At 41.5% G+C, this 20,443-nt stretch overlaps 1 protein-coding gene across 1 annotated transcript; it reads left to right on the top strand.

The window, feature by feature from the left end:
- Positions 1–283: 283 nt before the first annotated feature.
- On the top strand, positions 284–7,991 carry oprd1b (opioid receptor, delta 1b). The gene is made up of 3 exons (XM_076279483.1): positions 284–513; positions 6,684–7,042; positions 7,456–7,991. Exons 1-3 carry the CDS (start codon positions 284–286, stop codon positions 7,989–7,991), a joined length of 1,125 nt encoding a protein of 374 aa, XP_076135598.1.
- Positions 7,992–20,443: the final 12,452 nt, after the last annotated feature.

Here is a 20,443-nt window from a genome sequence, read left to right as displayed (position 1 = left end):
ATGATACAACAGCTCAAGCCGCCAGGCGCACCCACTAGGTGGTTAAGTGAGCACTCATAGGAGAGTGTTTTCACAAGCCTTAAGCCGCGTGGGTAGACAGTCAGCTCCCTCTCACGGAGCGAAACCAGCCGAATCCCCCTTACTTTTGGCTTTAGCTATGTATGCCGGGCAGAAGACAGCGGTGTCTAATTAGGAAATAACCGCGACAGGGTTGTTACGCGCAATTCCGCTCGCAAAGTTATCCGAGTTGCGCTGAAAGCTGGGGATTGGAGAAGCGGGAGAGATGGAGCTGCCAACGATGTCCGCTTCTGATTTCGCAGATCTTTACTCTGTCATTCCGTACAATGTCACCCAGGATGATTTCTTGGCACTCTTCCCCAACAGGAGTGTCGGCGCACAGAGCACGAGAACCGCTTCGGGTATCATTATTGCCATATGTATAACAGCTCTTTATTCTGTCATCTGCGTCGTGGGACTCCTCGGAAACATACTGGTTATGTTCGGTGTGGTGAGGTAAGAGCTATAGAGTCTTAATGAAGGCTAAGGGCAGCTGTGTATAACCACATCGAGTGGAGAAAAAAGTTGTGCGTATTTTGTTTATAGAAACTATGCCATGGCACCCTAGACAACACACAGTTCATATGCTGACATGTGGCCACAATATTATTGCAGGCACGATCCAATTATGGATTTTGTTTACTGCTGAGTACTGCTTGCTGCATGATCCTTTGGCTTCTTAGCATCATTCATGGTGTCATTTGACTTGAACTGTTTTTGAAGATTTGAACTGTTCTTCAATAAGACATTGCATTCTGTGAAAGAAGTATTTAGGAGTCTCAGATATTATGTCAACTGGACATCAGTGGGCGAATCTGGAATTTTTATGTATCAGTTTGCAACTGCATCTTTATTTTTTCACTCTGGTAAATAGTAACATAAGACATACATACATAGCAACATAATAACATCTATTAGAGAACATTATGTCAAGTCAACAGGACTATTCCAATTTTTTTACGACTGGCCTTTTCAAATTATTTTTAGTCAGCTACTGTTCAGGTAATTGATACCATCTGTTCTCCAGATATCCCACATATAGGCTACTTCCAGCAGCACAAAAACTGTACACTGTTACTGGTCTGGCCCCTGCTTGCTGGAGTCCATGACACCCATGTTGATGTTTGAAGCAAGTGGGGTTATCAGTATAGGGGTGAGGCATTCATAAGAGTGGTGGCAGGGTTTGGAATCACGACTGAACTCCCCACAGGGGGGTGGGAGAGGGGTGAACAGGCAGTGGTGTGGGGGTGGACTTCTGGTAATCACAGACACAAGAGGCTTTCACAGAAGTCCCGTGTCATTCTGTGGGAAATTGTGTGGGGGCAGAGGGTTTCTGTTGTTTACCTCCTGTCGTGTGCACGTTTATCAGCAGAGGCGGCCCAGAGGGACAGATTAATAGAGTTATTATGATAACATTCATTCCTGTTCAATTTATCAAGTCATTGCAGTATTTCTGCTTCTTTCTGTTTCTCTGTTTGTTTCTTTCTTCTTTCTCTGTTTCTTTCTCTGTCTGTCTCCAAAAGACAGCTTGCCTTCTTATCACATCAATTTAACAAAAGCAAAAGGTCTCCAAGAGACTACATATGTTATTTACCAGAACTGGTCATCCTCTGAATCCTCATCACACTACTACCACAGTTATGGTGTGAAATTGGAAAAGGGCCCATTTTGAAAGTCTTGTCCCCTATGCCATTGCTGCATTCAACAACTGACGTAAACACCCAGTAACACCCCTATGTTATAGGCTGTGGAGTGACTATAAGTATGTTCTGTATGTGTTTGTTCTGGGGTAGGGAATTGTTATATGTTAATGTGGTGCTGTGCATACAGTAAACCGGTTATGTTTGCAATGGCACGTTTACTAATGTGTGAACGTGTCTTTGATATAATAAAGACAATCGAACTGCAGAAGTACTGCCATCATTGCTTAGCCAACCATATAAGATTCTTCTCTCTTCACACTCTTCAGTTGAGTACAAACGACATGTTAGAAACTCTTAAGCTTGCATGACACGGATACGTAATAGAAACGGAAGATAGCTATGCTAGGTAAACAATTCACCTAGTACAAGTACATTTACCATCAAATTGGCTTCGCAAAGGTGAAAATCTTGCATAGTCTACCTTTAAGGGTACTACCATTGACTATAATCCATTACATTTTTTTATTGAATTCATGGGAGGGAGGGGCATATGTGATTGGCTGTCGAGCTCAAATATCAACAAATCTCTACTGTATTAGGATTGAGGACTGTACCTTTAATCAACAACCCTCTACTGTATTAGGATTGAGGACTGTAGGCCTACCTTTAATGATCTAGCGAAGTGGATAAAGTAGAGCACCCAGGTAGCCTTGGCGAGATCAGAGAATGCAGCGCAAACACTGTGCTTCTAAGATCCCTCTCAAGCACTTTTATATCAAGAATGGCCACTCATATGCCTGGCCTTGGACAGATTGATTGTCATGATGTTTTTGAAAACCCCTCACTGTTTTTATTGAAGAGGATAACCTTATCTTGGTATTGCTTACTTTATTTTGATACTCACTCAGCTTTTGTCTACATATGAACCAGCTGTTTCCATCACAATATAGATTGTTAAAGGAACCGTATGTAAGATTGTGGCCAAAACTGGTACTACAATCACTTTCAAATTACTATGTATCCCCTCCCCCTCCCCCCTGACTGGCAGAGCTGGCAACCCGGATGCCGAAACACTACTGACTTCGTCATTAGTAGATAGGTGGAGGGTGGCGCAACATGACAACATCAACATCAGTTGAGGGCTGCAACTTCACTTTTTAAATGACAATATCCTGGCCGGACTACTGTTGTCAGTGATATAAGTATTTGAAATGAACATGATTTCTTAATGTCTAGTGACATATCAGGGCCATTTTATGATTAATTGAAATACATTTCTTACATAAGGCTTTGTAATATACAATTACATATATAATTGTGCCTATTATTCCCAAAATAAATAATTTAGTAATGTTTTGCCAACTGTCACAAATGCCTTGCATTGTATTTTCTACTTCATATAAACATTTTGCTCTTTGTAAAATTGAAAGTGCATGAAGCTTGGGACACTCCATTGACTATTATGGCCCTTATGAAGTGTGTTACTGGCACAGATAATCATTTTTAGCACAGATCCATCTAAGATGAAGTGCTTGAAAATACGTCAGAAGTACAGAGCAAAAAGGCTAATTCTCGTGAATGACGCGTCACATAGTTGGTTGCCAATTAGCTGGATAATGTTGGTGCTGGAAGCTTCACCTTAGTAAAATCAACCTCTGCACCTAAGTTGAAGTCATCATGTGGGCAAAATGAAATCCAAAATATCAAATGGCAAAACATCATTGGCAGTGATTGGCATTTACAAGCAGTGTTGCCACAGTTACCTTGAAAAAGTAATCTGATTACTGATAACTCCTTTAAAAAGTAACTTAGTTACTTTACTGATTACTTGATTTTAAAAGTAACTAAGTTAGATTACAAGTTACTTTATTAGTTACTTTCAGCAGCTGCTGACAACACCCCCACAGCCTCAACATAAAAATGATAACCGGTTTTGCCAATACTCACTATACTGGAAGTGCATTTTAACAGTAATGCCAACTATGCATAGCAGACATCCCAACCTAACCTACTTAGATACTGAAATGCAGATGTTTGTTCAATAATGTCTAGTCAGTACACCAAATAAGGAAGGCCTATTGATAGAAATTGTGATAGTAAAATATGTAGATTTTGGTAGTTTGGCCTTTTCATGTAGCCTTGGCAACTAGCCATCTAGTATAGGCCTGAGTAATATGCAAATGAAATTACACTTGTTAAACTCACCTCAACAAGTCTTTTGCAATCATTTAACCCGCCGTGAGCAATGCTAAAGTCACTGTTACAAACAGTGCAGTGTGCAATACTATCATTATGTTTTACTCTTATGAGACAATTGGGTACACTTTTGTGTGGTCTGATGTGAAATGTTTGTGTGGTCTGATGTGAAATGGGTCTTAAATGTTCCTTTTTGAGGGGCACTGACTCTGCCATGACGCTCCTGTTCCTAGATACACTAACTGAACTGATTAATTAAGTTCGGGAGAAAAGAGATATAAGCCCACCTACACTGAAAACTGATTGGCTGATTTAGCAAAACAGACCAGGATGCTCTCTGTCTTGGATGCGCTTGCAGGCACACGCACCACTCCTCTCTCTCTCCCTCTCTGTTGTGTGCGCGTTAAACTTAGATGCACACACGATTTGAAGTCCGGTCTGGCTTGCGTGCTCTTGTTCGCTCTAGGTTCCGGGAGATTTTATGTAATTTGCGGGCGTCAGGATATCAATATGTGGGAGACTCCCAAAACTTCGGGAGACTTGGGATGTCTAGCTAGACAGCACTTTGTCGCCAGCACAGAATGTACAACGTACCTTAATGTTGTCATGTCTAGCTGACACAAACTCAAAATAATGACTGTATAGATAAAACGTGCATCTCTCTCCTCCCTCCATTGTTGTTTACGTTTGTGTCGCTGCGTGGTTTTACACGTGAGTTGTCCTCATGCTGAAAAGGTTGGCATATAGCCTACATGACGTTAATCCCCGAGACAAGAAGAAAGCAAAGAATATATCTTTTTACTAAGAAAAATGACAAAAATAGTAACGCACAGTGATTTAGATAAGTAACTTTAATCTGATTACTGGTTTGTAAATAGTAGCGCGTTAGATCTCGTTACTCGTTACCGAAAAAAGTGGTTAAAATAGACTAACGTGTTACTAAGTAGGCCTAACGTTACTGGCATCACTGTTTACAAGGAAGCATAAAATCAATACAATTTTATGGTTGTTGGTTTAAAGGAAATCTCCACGTCATTGTTAGACATTTCACAAGAGAGGTTCATCTTGCATGAGAGGATAATTGCAGCAGGCCAGTTCAAGAGGGCTCTACTGAAAACACACGTGAGGTCCTGTCCAGTAGATGGGCGAATGCATGAGGTTAGGAGAGGACAGTAGTGCAGAGAAATGTCAAAGAATATGTTTATATATGACGCCCTAAAACAGAACCGCTAAGAGGTCATATGGTGTTTTGACCTCTCCCACACCCATTAGCCTTAAACAATTTTGCAAACACATAAACTGAAAAGTGACTAACCGTCATCTCCTATTCTGTTGAATGCTGTTGTACCTCTGGAATCCATGTTCAGAGGACCAAATTCTGTGTGATTTAAACTATGTGGGTCATAAACTCATATGGAAAATTCATGGCAGAGATTCACCTCTCAGCCATTATCCTTTTCTCAAGAGCTTTCCTTCACTTTTAACACAGACCTTAAGCCAAAACTCAATAACCCAAGAAACAGCTGCTCAGGGAATTAAATTACAGGACCATAGAAGAACTGTTTCAGTGAATGACACTTCACAGGCCTCATCTTAATTAGAAACTTCACTGCAAATCATATTTGGATTGCATCTCATATCAAGATGATACACCTGTGAACACAAGGGACCCTTTCAATGCCAAGGAATTTATCAAATTTATGGTAGACACTGGTCAGGGGAACTCTACACTGGTCTAAAATATTCATTTTAACATAATTATGTGTAATATAATACAGCTCTGAGATTTCTACATTTAAGAATGTTTATCCAAGCAGTTCATGAGTGCATGTTTCCAGAGAAATGAACTCAAGAGAATTGTATTCTTAACACCTTCTTTGACTAAACCATTTGAGTGACAGGAACACGCAAACACAAAAAAAATACACATAGATACACATAAGTGATTCCCACCAGATTGTATTGTCCATTATTGGCCAAGATACTTGTATAATGGTGGAAGGTAGTGTCTTGTCACTGTGTGGTGTGGAAAAGCAGGTGTTAGGAGAGATTGTGGATTTTGTGAACTCTGGTGTGAAAACAGCAAGCATCTCATTGTAGCTTTTACTGGCAGAGATTTGGACTCAACGGTGACTCTTAAGAGAGAGTATCCTGAATCGCAGTGTTGACTGGAAAGCTACCAGTGTATCATATTGTTCCTGGCTCTCTCACTTATTCATATTCAGAGTGATTGGAAATTGTTCAATTTGGTCCAGGTGGCTCTTACACTCTTAAAACGAATGTGTTGTCCCTATCTGGACACAGAGATGTGTTAAAAAAACAACGCAAGTTCTGTTATTTTCAACACATATTGTGTAACAAATTATAAAAAGGAAACAACACAAACTGTGTTGTCCCTATCTGGACACAGTTAAAAACAAGGTGTAGTTTGTAATTTACAACGGTCTCAATTTTTAAAAGCTGATTTATCTGTACGACAAGCCAGAGGCGGCATATGTAATGTATTAACATGAAATTATACATTTTAAGATAAGGCATCTGAAAGATAATAACATCATTTATTTTGTTACTGTATGCTCAGAGCATGCCAGTCCTCCTCAGCTGTCTCTTTGAAATTCAAACATTCAAGGCTACAGGCAACATGCATATACAAATTGCAAGTTACTTTTACTGTGTTGGCCAGTGTCTACATCTGTCACTCTAAAATTTAGAGTCTAAATGTACAGTGTGTTTTATGTGCTGTTCAGTTTGTCAACAGAACATTATATCTTGGTTTCTTCTCATCAGATATACCAAGATGAAGACAGCAACCAACATCTATATTTTTAACCTGGCGCTAGCTGACACACTAGCCACCAGCACGCTGCCCTTTCAGAGTGCAAAGTATCTGATGAACACCTGGCCTTTTGGGGAGTTGCTCTGCAAGCTGGTGATCGCCATTGACTACTACAACATGTTCACCAGCATCTTCACCCTCACCATGATGAGCGTGGACCGGTACATCGCCGTGTGCCACCCAGTGAAGGCGCTGGACTTCCGCACCCCCACCAAGGCAAAGATCATCAATGTCTGTGTGTGGATCCTCTCCTCGGCTGTTGGGGTGCCCATCATGATCATGGCTGTGACTGTTCCAGTGAGCGACAAAGGTACATGGTTGTGTGTTGTGTTGCCTTGTGTTTGGTTGGTGTTGGGTGTTGTGTTGTCTTGGGTTTTGTTTTGTTGGTGTTGTGTTGTGTTGGTGTTTTGTTATTGTTTTGTTTTGTGTTCCATTGTGTTTGATGTTGTTTTGTTGATGTGTTGTTTTGTGTTGCGTTGTGTTTTGTGTTGTTTTGTTGTTGTTTTGTGTTGTGCCATGCCAGTGAAAGGTCACAACTGCATCTGCATTGTGTACTATGTGTGTACCTTCTGTATTGTGTTGAAACATTTAAGAATCACAACATCTGGGTTGCGTGAGGCAGCAGCTGTTAGTTGTAGGCAGGAGGTTAAACTAAAAGCCTGTAGTCCTGTTAGGGCTGTCAGTGCTTCTACTAATGGCTGTTCAAACCGCTTCTTCTCGCAGGCATAACAATCTGCACGCTGAGATTCCCACAGCCGGACTGGTACTGGGACACGGTCACTAAGATCTGCGTGTTCATCTTCGCCTTTGTGGTTCCCGTGCTGGTCATCACCGTGTGCTACGGCCTGATGATCCTGCGCCTGAAGAGCGTGCGTCTGCTCTCGGGCTCCAAGGAGAAGGACCGGAACATGAGGCGCATCACGCGCATGGTCCTGGTGGTTGTGGCGGCCTTCATTGTCTGCTGGACGCCCATCCACATCTTCATCATCATCAAGACACTGGTGGAGGTGGACACGAGCAACCCGCTGGTGGTGGCCAGCTGGCACCTGTGCATTGCACTGGGCTACACCAACAGCAGCCTCAACCCCGTGCTCTACGCCTTCCTGGACGAGAACTTCAAGCGCTGTTTCCGCGACTTCTGCCTGCCGTTCCGCGCACGCGCAGCCCAGGGCAGCTTCTCGCGGGCGCGCAACACCACCCGCGAACCCGTGTCCGTGTGCGGCGGCGCTGCGACCGAGTCCGTCAAGAAGCCGGCATGACTAGGCGTGCAGCGGGAGCCCCCCCGGGCAGCCCCGCTCAGGGTGAACCAGGACCTACGCACAGAGGTCACTCAAATCTCCACCACAGAGTTCTAACACAGCCAGTCCTCCGAGCAGGAGGAAATGGGCTCCACATTCCTTCACCTCTTTTCCCCTCTCTCCTTCTCTTTCTTACTCTCTTCTCTCTGTCTCTCATTTTTCTCTCTTTCACTTTCACCGTCTCTCCTTATTTCTCTCTCTCTCTCTTTGCGGAAAAGGGGAAAAATGGCAGAGAAAATGAAGTCATGGCTTCAAGAGTCATTTCTGAGAATTCAACTTGACAGCTTACAATATCCAGAGGGCAAGACTGAATAACAGGGCATGTTAGCATCCCCACAACAGAATTCTGTGTACTCTGCAATTTGTCATAGATGTCTTAAAATATAAAATGGGGACAGTGATGCACAGAAATGAAAAAGAGAGGAAGAGGGGAGAAAAGCAAACATGGGTAGGCACAGTGGACATGGATGCTCGGAGGTTTGCGGATGTGACAATGTGGCTGTTCAGTCTGTTTCACTGCACTTCTGAGTCGTTCTGATGTTTGCGGGCTGCTTAGAACCCCGGTGGCAAGTGGTGTCACGCTGTAGCCTGCATTCCCATGTGGGTCCGGTTTCTTACAGAACCGAGGAAGAGTCTAAGCAGTCATGGACACATGCAGTCGAGAGGAGAGCAGATGAGGGAAAGTGTGAAGGAGCTCAAACCTCATGGTCACACTGGGATGATAATGCCGTCAGAGGAAAAGCAATTCAATACAGACCCAATGACTCATAGCAAGATTAAACAAGCGACTAGGAGGAGGAGGAGGAGGAGGAGGAGGGAGAAGAGGTAGAGGAGTAGGGGAGGTTTTTAGAGGCAAAACTGTCTGCTTAGATTTTAGAAGTCTCCTTCTGATGGCATCGGGCCTAGAAATGATGATGTAAAAAGACATTCACAGATCATAAGCCTTACTATCTTCCACATGACTGTAATCACATTTGAAAGGGTTCACACAAAGACAGCAACAAAATGAGGGGAAAGAGAAAAGATTTGGTCACATAAAAGTATGATGACAAAGAAGAGGAAGTGTTCTCACATTTATATTGTTCTGAAAACTATATTGTGCTTTATTACAGACAGTCACACAATTCGTTACTGGTGGGTGTTCATATTGAAATGCAGTCTTGTCTATAATATGATAGAGAATATAATACAGTATTTCATCTTAAGATATATTAGGGATGCACCGAATCCAAGATACAGTTTTGGATTCAGACAAATCTTTAGCTGGTTGAAGAGATTTGGATTCTGCTAAACCTTGTACCATTTTATCATGGGAAGGTGTTTACATTTGTTAATTGCTATTATCACCCGGAGAGAAGAAATACTCGTTTCTGATTGGCTGGTGGGGTGGCTAATAAGTAAGGGATAATGTATAGAACGCTGGTCATTATTGGGAAAATAAGTCCTGACAGGGCGAACCGGACCGCGGAGGGGTCTTGTTCCGCCCTGAAGGGACTTATTTTCCCAATAATGACCGGTGTTGTATACATTATCCCGCTTATTACACGGCTACTTGCCAAAACAAAACAATAGACTCCCCACGATAGCCTATAGCCTATTTGTTACTGTTTCATCGTGGCTTTTGGTGAGAAACAAATAGTTCGCAACAGCACACACTGAACTTGAATCAAACATTCTTTAGAACACAGCTGATCAACCGTCTACTTTCACTTTTGAATGAAGTTCCAGTCCTTGCGCAGTAATATGAAAGACGTAAATTAGAAGCACAAAGCCCATTTACCTTGACAGCGGTCTGTTATACTTAGCAACGGTCTCTTATTAAGAATTAGCAGACCACCAAACGTTGGGAAGGCCTATTCAAGTGAATGGAGCATTCTGCAGCACTCTGAAGAGCCGTGTAATAATTCTGAATAACAGGACATCTATGAAGTAGATCTGGTAAAAAAAAGTTTAATCACCGTTCCATATCAATGTTTATGAATGGTAACTGTAACAACCATAGTAGGACAACGGTTGAGCCTGGAAGCAGGCTTTGCAACAATGGAATCAACAGTAAACAAGCTAACAGTCCATGTTATCGCTGTTAGGGCCAAAGAAAGTTGTACAACAAACTGAACAAGTCGGCTTCTTTTTAAACGGAACCGCTTGTTTCCTTTGCGTGCTATAAAGGCATGACTATTGCCTATAGTAGCAACTGGGTGATAAGCAGGATAACGGCCTTTGGGGGTCCTGTTGGTAACACTTTGCGGTAAGGGTACATGCAGTGGTTAAAGTAGGATTTGGCAGGTGGGGGAACCCTAAAATCCAGTGTCCAGGAAAAACCAGTAAAAATGACTCACCATTGGACATCATATTGAGTATTGTGGTGTAGCAATACTTTTTGGACAAGAATTGCTGCTTCTTGGTCACTTCTATACACGCGAAAAATAAACTCACAATTTATTTTAACAATATCATCGTGCTATATCTACCAATGAAGTATGGAGCTACTTTGAGCCTCGTAAATGGTGTAAAACAGTAATTTATTTGCATGGCTAGGCCGATGCCCGAGGCACTCCCATTGAAAAACTGTTGGTAGCATTGGCTAACTAGCGCCAGATTTCTGAGTGCAGGGGACAAGCCGAAATGAGCTATGATACGTTCACACTCGGTATCATGTTTCAACACACTTTAGGTCAAAATCACACCGGAATTCTCCTTTAAGTACGGTGGGCACATCACGATGAATTATGATTTATTAAGCATGATCATGATTATTGTTTTTTTGCCAAAAATGGGCAATTTTTAAAATTCTGATTTTAAAACAACTTGTGCAGTTTTTTAAACACGTCATTATTCACAACTTTAGTTGAGGGGCCACAGACATGATGAACTCATGAGCAGTTAACCTTAAATTCATGTCATCATGATGATCATGCTTAAGAAATCATAAATCACAATGATGTACCTAACGTACCTAATGTTTTAGTTGATGTGTTGTTCATGCATGAGGTCATTCATCTACAGCTGTTTTTGGTGTTGTTTACTACATTTATGCGTACATCATTTTGGGTTCAGTATTCGCTTTCAGATTCTGCAGAATTTTAAATAAAGGATTCGGTGCGTCCCTAAGATATATATCTTATCGCAGAGTATGTTATACTATATACTATAAGACATTTTAGTTGTTTATGGTGAACAAAAAGTATTTCTATTGTTTACAGTCATTCCCATAAACATTGATAAAATACCAACATTTTGTAACTAGTACGTGGCTGCTTCTGTACAAGTTCATAGCAAGCTTCTGCTGGATGTTGCATTGAATATGGCCTTCATAGGGAAATATTGAGAACTGAAAGACTCATTTTCAGATGTGATCCTGGCCTATCAAACTGCATCATGGCAGTCAGTGAGATATGAGGCCGTGTCTACCTCCAGCAGTGTGTCCATTTATACTTTGGATAAAAAAGTGTCTGCTAAATTAATACATGTAAATTATACGTTTTGCCTTAAATTGCTTGCTTTTGTCTGAGATATCTGAGATGAGATATCCATTGCTGTCCATAGTTGTCTGATATGTTGTTTTTATGGCCTTTGTGATCATTATTTATACTGCTTTAAATTTATGCTGGATGTGGCAATGCCCTCTTTGTTTAATATTTTATGGTGGTGGTCATTTTTGTGGTCATTAGACAAACATGGGATGTGCTTATGGAGCTGTGTAACCTTTTGCACAAATGTTTAATGTGGTCAAAGTATAGTGGGTTTGCCATCACCCACTCACCTATCAGTCAGTGAGAAATGTGGGAAATGGTCTATAAAAATGTGTGTAATTGTGAATTCAAAACTGTGTAATTATCTTCTGTTATTAGCTGAGTGAAGTGTTTGTAATGATGCTACTGAGTAATGGAGGGTGGAACTGTAACAGTTATTGACAGTTTCGTAATCAAATTGCGAAGGTAAATTCTGCTCAAGCCTGGTTCAACAACTGTATATCATAATACACATTAAATGTATTGGTTTGTATTGAAAACCTCTCCTTTTACCTAATAAGACAGAAAATCAGATGGCAGTGTTATATTTGATGGCCTGTCATAACAATTTATTTTAAAGGGTCCATGGAGGAGAAGTATTATTTGTAATCTAATACACTTGACATGTCTTCAATGTCTTCACAAGATACTTCAATGTCTTCACAAGATACTAAATGTAATGAGAACAGCCCTGAAAAAGTCAAGGACTATGCCTGCCAGTATACCGAGGTAGGTAAGTCATGTAAATATGCCTGTACATAAATATAGCTTATACATATGTAAACATTAATATAAATACAGATATTATACTGCAAAGTTGAGCTTATTAAAATGGTGAAATGTGTCAGGGCTACTGGCTAATTCAGACTTTAATTCGTCACACAGCAGTGAAATGAAAAGACCATCCTAATATGTAACCCTTGCCTTAAAAGAAACTAAATATTAATATGTGAAAAGAGTCTAACATGACCCAAATTAATGCACAGCCACACTATCTTTATACAAATAAATGCGTGAAGCATCACCTCACAGCAAACAATGGGCTTTTGTGTCAGCAATGGCAATGTGTCTTGGTCATTTGCAAAAGCTATAAAGCTCAAAGGCTGTATGTCCAGTGTGTCCACTTTGTGTGACAACATAACTGAATTCCTGGAAGTCACTGGAAGATGCTGGTAATCCTGACAACTGAAAGGGCTGGCTAATACCTTTTTCCAGGGACACTGTTAAAAATGGTGGTCCACTGAAAGAATGCAATGTTTGTCAGAACATTGCATGAGTGTGTTAATGCAGGACCATTGGAATCGCTTAGAGGAGGCAAATGGACAAGTGAAAAGTGATTATCATGTGACTGCAACTGATAGCTGATAGAACCCATGGACATTTAAACACAAGTAGGCTATACATGCCCACTTATCCACAGACAGACAGACATGCAAACACGCACGCACACATTTAGATGTTTTTATTTGGATCCAAAAGGCAAGAAAACAAGATCACACACACACACACGCAGAGCTATCTTCAAAAGGCCCAGCAAAGAGTCCTTTGCTCTGTATAAGATTAAACTCTGAGAGGTCGAGGTGTAAAAGGAAAGATGTTTTTTGTTGTTGTTCAAAATTATGGTGATGATTAGACTTGTGCAGAAGGATGAGTACTGAAGGGACATTACACTCAGCAACCCTTTTGCACATTCTGTCTGGGAGATCACATTATGAAAATGATTTCAGGGCAGATTGACCAAGGCAGACCGCAGCATGGCTCCCTGGACATGGAAGGAATTGCCTAACGCACCATTAGCCAATGTTTTGCAGGACTCAACAGAGAGACATAGACAACTTCTCCTGAGAGTTCATACTTAAATGTTAATAGGTGCATGACCCACATGCTAAGTGTTATCATCCCCTGTGATTTGCTCAGCTCAATGCACAAGAAAACGAATATTTAGCTAAAAGCAGTTATATGTATCCCAAGGACTACTTCAGGACATTAATTCATTTAATGTTTCAGTGAAGCGAAACAAAGCGAATTTGTACACCACACTTGATTAAATATGTTAACAACAGTAGTGCAGTATGTACTGTACACATGCTGGCCAGTCTGCTGCTGCATCAAATGAGTGAGGCGGAGGGAAGGCAGATTTGTAGTTGCTTTTGACCAGATATTTGAATGCACTTCACTATGACGCAGTGCCATGATTGTAGTGCCATATTCACATTTTAGGTTGTCGCAAATGTATTTTATTTGGTGCTCTGTTGTTTACTCATTTGAACAGCTACCAGTTTTTTAAGTGCCTCTTCGGTTATGTTTTCACACCCACATATTATTGTGATGGACAGATCTAGATAGATAGATAGATATGTAGATTTATGACATTGTATTATCACAAAGAGAGAGAGAAAGGGATGCATGCCAGACATTTTACACAAACCATACTTGTCTCCCCCAGTCAAGCTCATCTGATCGTCCAAAAGAGAATGGAAAAAAAAAAGGGTCGAACAAATTAAGAATGAGGATGCTGAAGCACAACAATGTGGGTTGGATACAAGGCTTATTACTCCAAGCTCGGGGCATGCGATTGATGTCGATAGGCATCTGTGACACCTTCAGCTTGTGGTTGGCTTGAGCTGCCTGCCTGAGGTTGCAACAGGACACACACAGCAGCCAAGCGGAGCAAAGCACAAAAGCACGGCACAGTGCAGCGCGCTAAACCGCTAACCCTCCATGCATTCATAACCCTGTTGAATATTGCAAACACTGCAATTCCCCACTGGGATGCAAGTGCTTGCAGCATGATCTGAATATAAAAAGTGTGTGTGTGTGTGTGTGTGTGTGTGTGTGGAGGGGGGGTGGGGTGTACAGAGAAGTGCCAGAGGAGGTAAGGGACTGTGCTGTGTCGATGTAAATATGCGTGTGTGCATACGGATCAGAGCAATTATATTGCAGCAGAATATATCTTCTCAGAGTGAAACACCATGGGGGGGTTGGGGGGGGGGGTTATGCTCAGACAAGCTGATTACAAAAAAAGAAAACAAGCAATACAAATCTGGATACTTTTGGTGAGAGGAAGTAGACAGTGAGGTCCTTAGTGCTGATGCATACCCTGTTCCCCAGTGCTGATGTTTCCTCACTGGTGGAGATGACACTGATGAGCACACTTGTGGGCAAAAGACTCCATCGCTTGTGGGCAGAACTACATCTCCTTTTGCTTCCCTATCTCTCGTATGTCACTTAATCAAATCTCTGCGCATCCCAGAAGGGCCACCACCCCCTTTAAGCCCAGATGAGAAAGTGTACGCTGATGATGTCTTCCTAGCTCTGCATGACAGCGGTGTGTCATGTTGACGTACACATTCCTCTCAGCTGTCTGCGCATCAGGACCCCACTGGGGCGTCCTGTCCAGAACAGTGTGTCACCACCACCACGCATGAGCCATGACCCAGATCATAACACAGCCAGAGTGGCAGTTCATGGCACCTGCCTCCAGGCCTCAGAGCTCTCTGTGCGTAAACACCCGTGGAGGTAGAGCTGACTTTTCAGCGTGCAGCGGGTGTAGGTGACACACAGGATGAAATAGCGGTGAGCACAAGCGCATCTCCTTAATGGCATGTTGTCCACATAAGTGGTTGAATTCAATTTCACCAGAAAACAATCACGCTGAAGTGCTTATTGGGCATTATTTGAGGTAAAATTGCAATGTGAAGGATCTTGTTCTGTGTGCTGCTTCCCTACATATTAAGCATGGGCTAGGAACATGACTTCACAGTAAGTCCTTTGAACATACACTATTGACAAAAGTATTGGGATGCCTGCCATTACACCTACAGGAACTTCAATAACATCCCATTCTAAATCCATAGGTATTAATGGAAAGATTGGAAATTGATATTGGTATTAATGGAAAGAAAAAATTGGAAAGATTTTAAATGATCTGTGGACATTTTGCCCATTCATTTTGCCTGGCTCACAGTGTCTATTCTAGTTAATCCCAAGGTTGTTTGATGATGCAGATAACATTGTTCATGTGACTCCATAAGGATCAAATAAGGGAACAGAATGCACCAGTTTCTTTTGCGATGCTCACAATGTTTCATTAACACTGCAAAAAATCCTAGAATTTAAAATCAAAGAATTAAATTAGAATAGAAAAGAATTAAATAGAATTTAAAAAGTGAGATAAATAAGCTTAAATCAAGTGAGTATGTGCTTATTTTTCTATTTGCTTATTACAAGACATTTTTGCACTTGATTTAAGTTGATTTAAAAATGATTACCTATGAAACTCCTCCTTAGGTCATTTTAGGGTTAAATCAGGCCAATATTACTTCTATATAATCTATAAATATTTGAGAACATGCCTGAAGCCTTTTTTTGTGAGAACAATAATTGTTTAGCATATGGCCTTGATCTTGTGTGGTCTTACGTACTGCTCCCAGGTGGAACTGATTCATTAAACTTAACCATCTGGCCTCCCATTCCCGGAAACTGTATACATTCTCTGGGCCATGATGTGACATGGAATGATAAACAGTATCTTATACACACCACAGATCCTTTTGTTCATTTTTATACCAGCCTTTAAAGGTACACTATGTAAGATTTTACCTTAAAATATAACCTCTATGAAGCCAATTTGATGGTAAACAAACTTGTAATAGGGGAATCGTTCACCTATAGCATAGCCGTAGCAGGACGCTACCAAGAGAACTAGCAATGCAACTTCAAGAATTGCTGACCCAGAGACATCTTGCATGAATCGTGAAACGTTACCTTGTCAGTAGATATAGCTCTTTGGAGATAGTTTTTGCCTGTTGTTAGTCCTTTGCCTCCACAACAAAAGCATTTTCATTGTGTACAGGAAGAACAAGCCATGACAAGTAGGGTATTTACAACGGCAAAGTAAAATATAAATATATAGCGATAAGGGTGTTTTGGTCTACAATCAGACAACCTTTGTTTTATCTCTATTCACTGATTGACTCTACGTCTCATAACTACATTATGCATGCCACAGGTGACATGTCTAATATCTCCTTGAACAATAAGTGGGAGTCCTTAAGGGGAAATTAGAAAGTCTTATACCTTCAAACCAAAACCTTCTGTCAGCCAATCAGAAACACAGTAGGTTCCTAGTTATGTAACAAGATGGTTGACATTTAGTTGCTGAAAAGTTTGCACAGGAGCACTGCTCCTGAGAGAGACTGCTGATACTTGTACTGAGATTTTAAATATTTAAATAGCATTTGCTATTTATAGTTATTTTTATTTGTCCTTAAAACACTGGTGCAGTTGTTTGCATGCACACATTTTTAAATTGACTTCAGAAAGGGGAAATGTCTTACCCTCTGACTTATGCCCACTGGGGGTCCAATAACTTCCCGAACCTATTACACATCAATCCACATCAAAATAACTTTAAAGGGGTCATGCCGCAGGAAACCATTTTTTCTTGTTGTCTTAGGGGCAGCCGTGGCCTACTGGTTAGCACTTCTGACTTGTAACCGAGGGTTGCTGGTTCGAACCCCGACCAGTAGGCACGGCTGAAGTGCTCTTGAGCAAGGCACCTCACCCCTCACTGCTCCCCGAGAGCCGCTGTTGTTGCAGGCAGCTCACTGCGCCGGGATTAGTGTATGCTTCACCTCACTGTGCGTTCACTGTGTGCTGAGTGTGTTTCACTAATTCACGGATTGGGATAAATGCAGAGGCCAAATTTCCCTCACGGGATCAAAAGAGTATATATACTTACTTATACTTATACTTAGATATTGTATATATCAATGACTAGGGAATGTACTAAGCTTTTCCAATTTGACTGTGTTCTTCCTGTCTGTAATGACCATGGAAAGGAAATGGTCAAAGAACATTAGACAAATTAGGACAAAAAAAGGTGACTCTAAATCAAGTAAATCTCAAGGTTAGCTAAGATCTGATCCATATCTATACCGATCACTGTTTATCTACTCTAGAATACAACAATAGATTTATTTTGAAAATATACAAAACATGCCCATAGACGCACAAACATAACTCAGAAAGTGATGAATATGTTGTGAACAGAATAATAGAGACACGACTCGGTGCAACAAAAGTAAACAAGTGTGTGTGTGTGTGTGTGTGTGCATGCAAAGAGAGAGGACGTGAATGGGAGGACCATTAATCTATATTTAGGCAGGCAAAAAGGATGGCTTTTTTCTCCAATTTTCGTGGAGGAAAAAAAAAGATGATTGAAAATCTCTGGCGGTAACAAAGACACCCGGGTGCTTGAGAGCTCATTACCATGGCTTAGTGGTCACAATACTCAGCTCCAAAAACAGATCTGCCATGTCTATGGGCCTTGTCTTTGTATTTGTTTAATATGTAAAGAGTATTGTGCCAAATGTTTCCGGGCCATTTGCACATCATGTCAACACCATTAGGTGGATCATGTCGAGCTGCTTTTCTCGTCTTTCCAAGAATGCTTACAGTATAGCGTGTGCAATTTTTGAAAATTGTTTCTTCAAGCCTTCAAAGTATAGTGGCATGAGCAATTCCATGATACATGAGTAAAACTTAAACTCAAGCTGAGGCGCATGCATGATTTAACAAATGACAAAGTTAAGACAGACAGGGAGTTGTTGACATGACCTTTAACAAACACAGGGTGCTTTTGGCATCAGATGTACTTGCACTGTCACTGCCTTATCATCAGGGTGAATGAAAACCTGACTGCAACCTCTAGAAAGATCTATGCAGCAATGCATGTACAGCATCTGCTACTGTGGTGTTTGCTTAAAGGAGAAGTTCGGTGTGAAATTGACCTTAGCTGTACTGAAAGATGTTGCCGAGTACTTACATGTGTCCAATAGGCACCTTCGCTCACCCCCTAGCATTCCGAATTACGCCGTTTTTAGCCGAGTAGCTGTGGGGGCATAGCGTAGCCTATGCAACTAAATCACTATTTTTACACCATTAAAAAGGTTCCAAGTAACTCCACACTGCATTGGTAGACTTCTGAGGGTCTTGGAACCTTTTTAATTGTGTAAAAATAGCGATTTAGCTGCATAGGCTACGCTATGCCCCCCACAGCTACTTGGCTAAAAACGGCGTAATTCGGAATGCTAGGGGGTGAGCGAAGGTGCCTATTGGACACATGTAAGTACTCGGCAACATCTTTCAGTACAGCTAAGGTCAATTTCACACCGAACTTCTCCTTTAAGACACTGATCTGATTAATATTGCAGCAGTTAAAATACACCAGAATGTTTTACAGCTTTGTTTGGCAGCTCTGCTACTAGAAGGAACGCGACTGAAGGACTGAATAAAACTGTGGTCAGTAGACAATATGCTTTCATAATAAATAAAGACTTTTACTTTAATTAAATTTTGATTAGGAAGAAGCAAACACCCAATTCTCAACTACTGCAACTACTATAACTACAACTACACATTTGCCTCTAGGCTACTACCCAAGGGGAGTAGAGCTCATGGTGTTTTATGCCCCCAACGTCGTCTTCCAGGCAGCGCTGCCACTGTCGACTTAAAGGCACATTATCCTAAACCTAAACCTAACCCATGCCTAACCATAGCACCTTCCAGGCAGCGCTGCCTTGAAGACAACGTTGGGGGCATAAAACACCAAGAAATAGGGAGTAGACAGAGTAAGAATATGGGGCCATGGATAAGAATAATGGCTAACACCATATAACCTGTACTGCAATTTTACCTGTACAGGCTGACAAATAATGATGATAGTAACTCAATCAAAGACAGACAGAATATTTTTAATTCTGAATGAAGAGTTAAAAGAAAGAAGACAATGAAATGTTGCCACTCTGTTACAGCCTAGCAGTATTCAGTTACTCACTGTTCAGACTCATCAACCTTTTGTGATCAATATGTAAAGTAATTCCCAATTCCTGTGTATGGGTTTAACAGAGATTTCAGTACTGTATTTATTGACAAAAACTCAATTTAACTATGGCAGAAATTACTTCAACTTCCACCTCTTAAATTTCTATGTACTTTATGCCTTTTCCCATTTTGTTGAGACAAATAATGTGACCACACAGCAGCCCAGGGTAAAGAGAACACACCACATACAGCAAACACTGGCAGCAGGAATGAAACAAAATCTGCCCGTCGTGTCTAAAAGCCTCCAGAGGCCAACCTGCTGCATGAGCCGGCGAGTTCACGTGGGGCAGCGGACTCTCAAGACAACTTGGCAGCGCTCTGTCCTCGTAAACGGCAGTGACGGACACACAGACGGCAGGCTCGGGGGCACTCATGCTGAGCCACTGCAACCTTAACCACCCAATCGCATTGCGGTTCCTGGATGTAGACCTAATCGCCTGGGTGATCTGATGGGAACGGAGGAGGTCATATCAGGACGTTAGGCGAACAGCTCCCTGCACCTCTCATGCCTTTATAAAATGCACTGGGTTTCTTCACATACACAAGGCGGATCCTATTCATCAGCATGAGGGGATTTAGTAATGCAATACAAGAACTCAATGTCTCTGTTGTTTCTCTTGTTTGTTCCGACTTCTGCACTCATCTGCTAAGTCCCAAATATTTGCGGCCAATCAAGTAGCATTGACTTCACCAGGCGAGAGAATCTAGCTCACACGCTACACTGCACATTTGGCCATTTGTGCAGAGCGCTTGCTTGTATGCTCGTGTGAGACATCATCTGTCACACTCACATCATGAATATGAGGTACTTCAGAGGCAGCCAATCTACTTTACTGACTGCACGAGTCTACACTCTTACCCCGTGTGCTGTATTTATTGCCTTCCCCATATGTAGCAGGCCAAAAACACTGCCTTTGGTCTACACAACTTATTCATGAGCTGCACACCTGAGAGCAGCCACTTTCTGTAGATCACTGTAACGTTGGGATGCAAGGGCTGAGGAAGGCAGCATGA

Source organism: Alosa pseudoharengus, unplaced genomic scaffold (genome assembly GCF_046254945.1).
Source record: "Alosa pseudoharengus isolate Yale_2024_CS ecotype anadromous, Long Island Sound unplaced genomic scaffold, YU_APseudo_1.1 YU_APseudo_1.1_scf_12, whole genome shotgun sequence".
NCBI lineage: Eukaryota > Metazoa > Chordata > Actinopteri > Clupeiformes > Clupeidae > Alosa > Alosa pseudoharengus.
Note: the sequence above shows the minus strand (reverse complement) of the source record. Positions and strands in the feature narration are given on the sequence as shown.

Coding starts and splice junctions, on each gene's coding strand:
- oprd1b (XM_076279483.1), top strand. CDS start 284: ATGGAGCTGCCAACGATGTCCGCTTCTGATTTCGCAGATCTTTACTCT. Junction 514..6,683: donor GTTATGTTCGGTGTGGTGAG/GTAAGAGCTATA, acceptor TCTTCTCATCAG/ATATACCAAGATGAAGACAG. Junction 7,043..7,455: donor TGTTCCAGTGAGCGACAAAG/GTACATGGTTGT, acceptor TTCTTCTCGCAG/GCATAACAATCTGCACGCTG.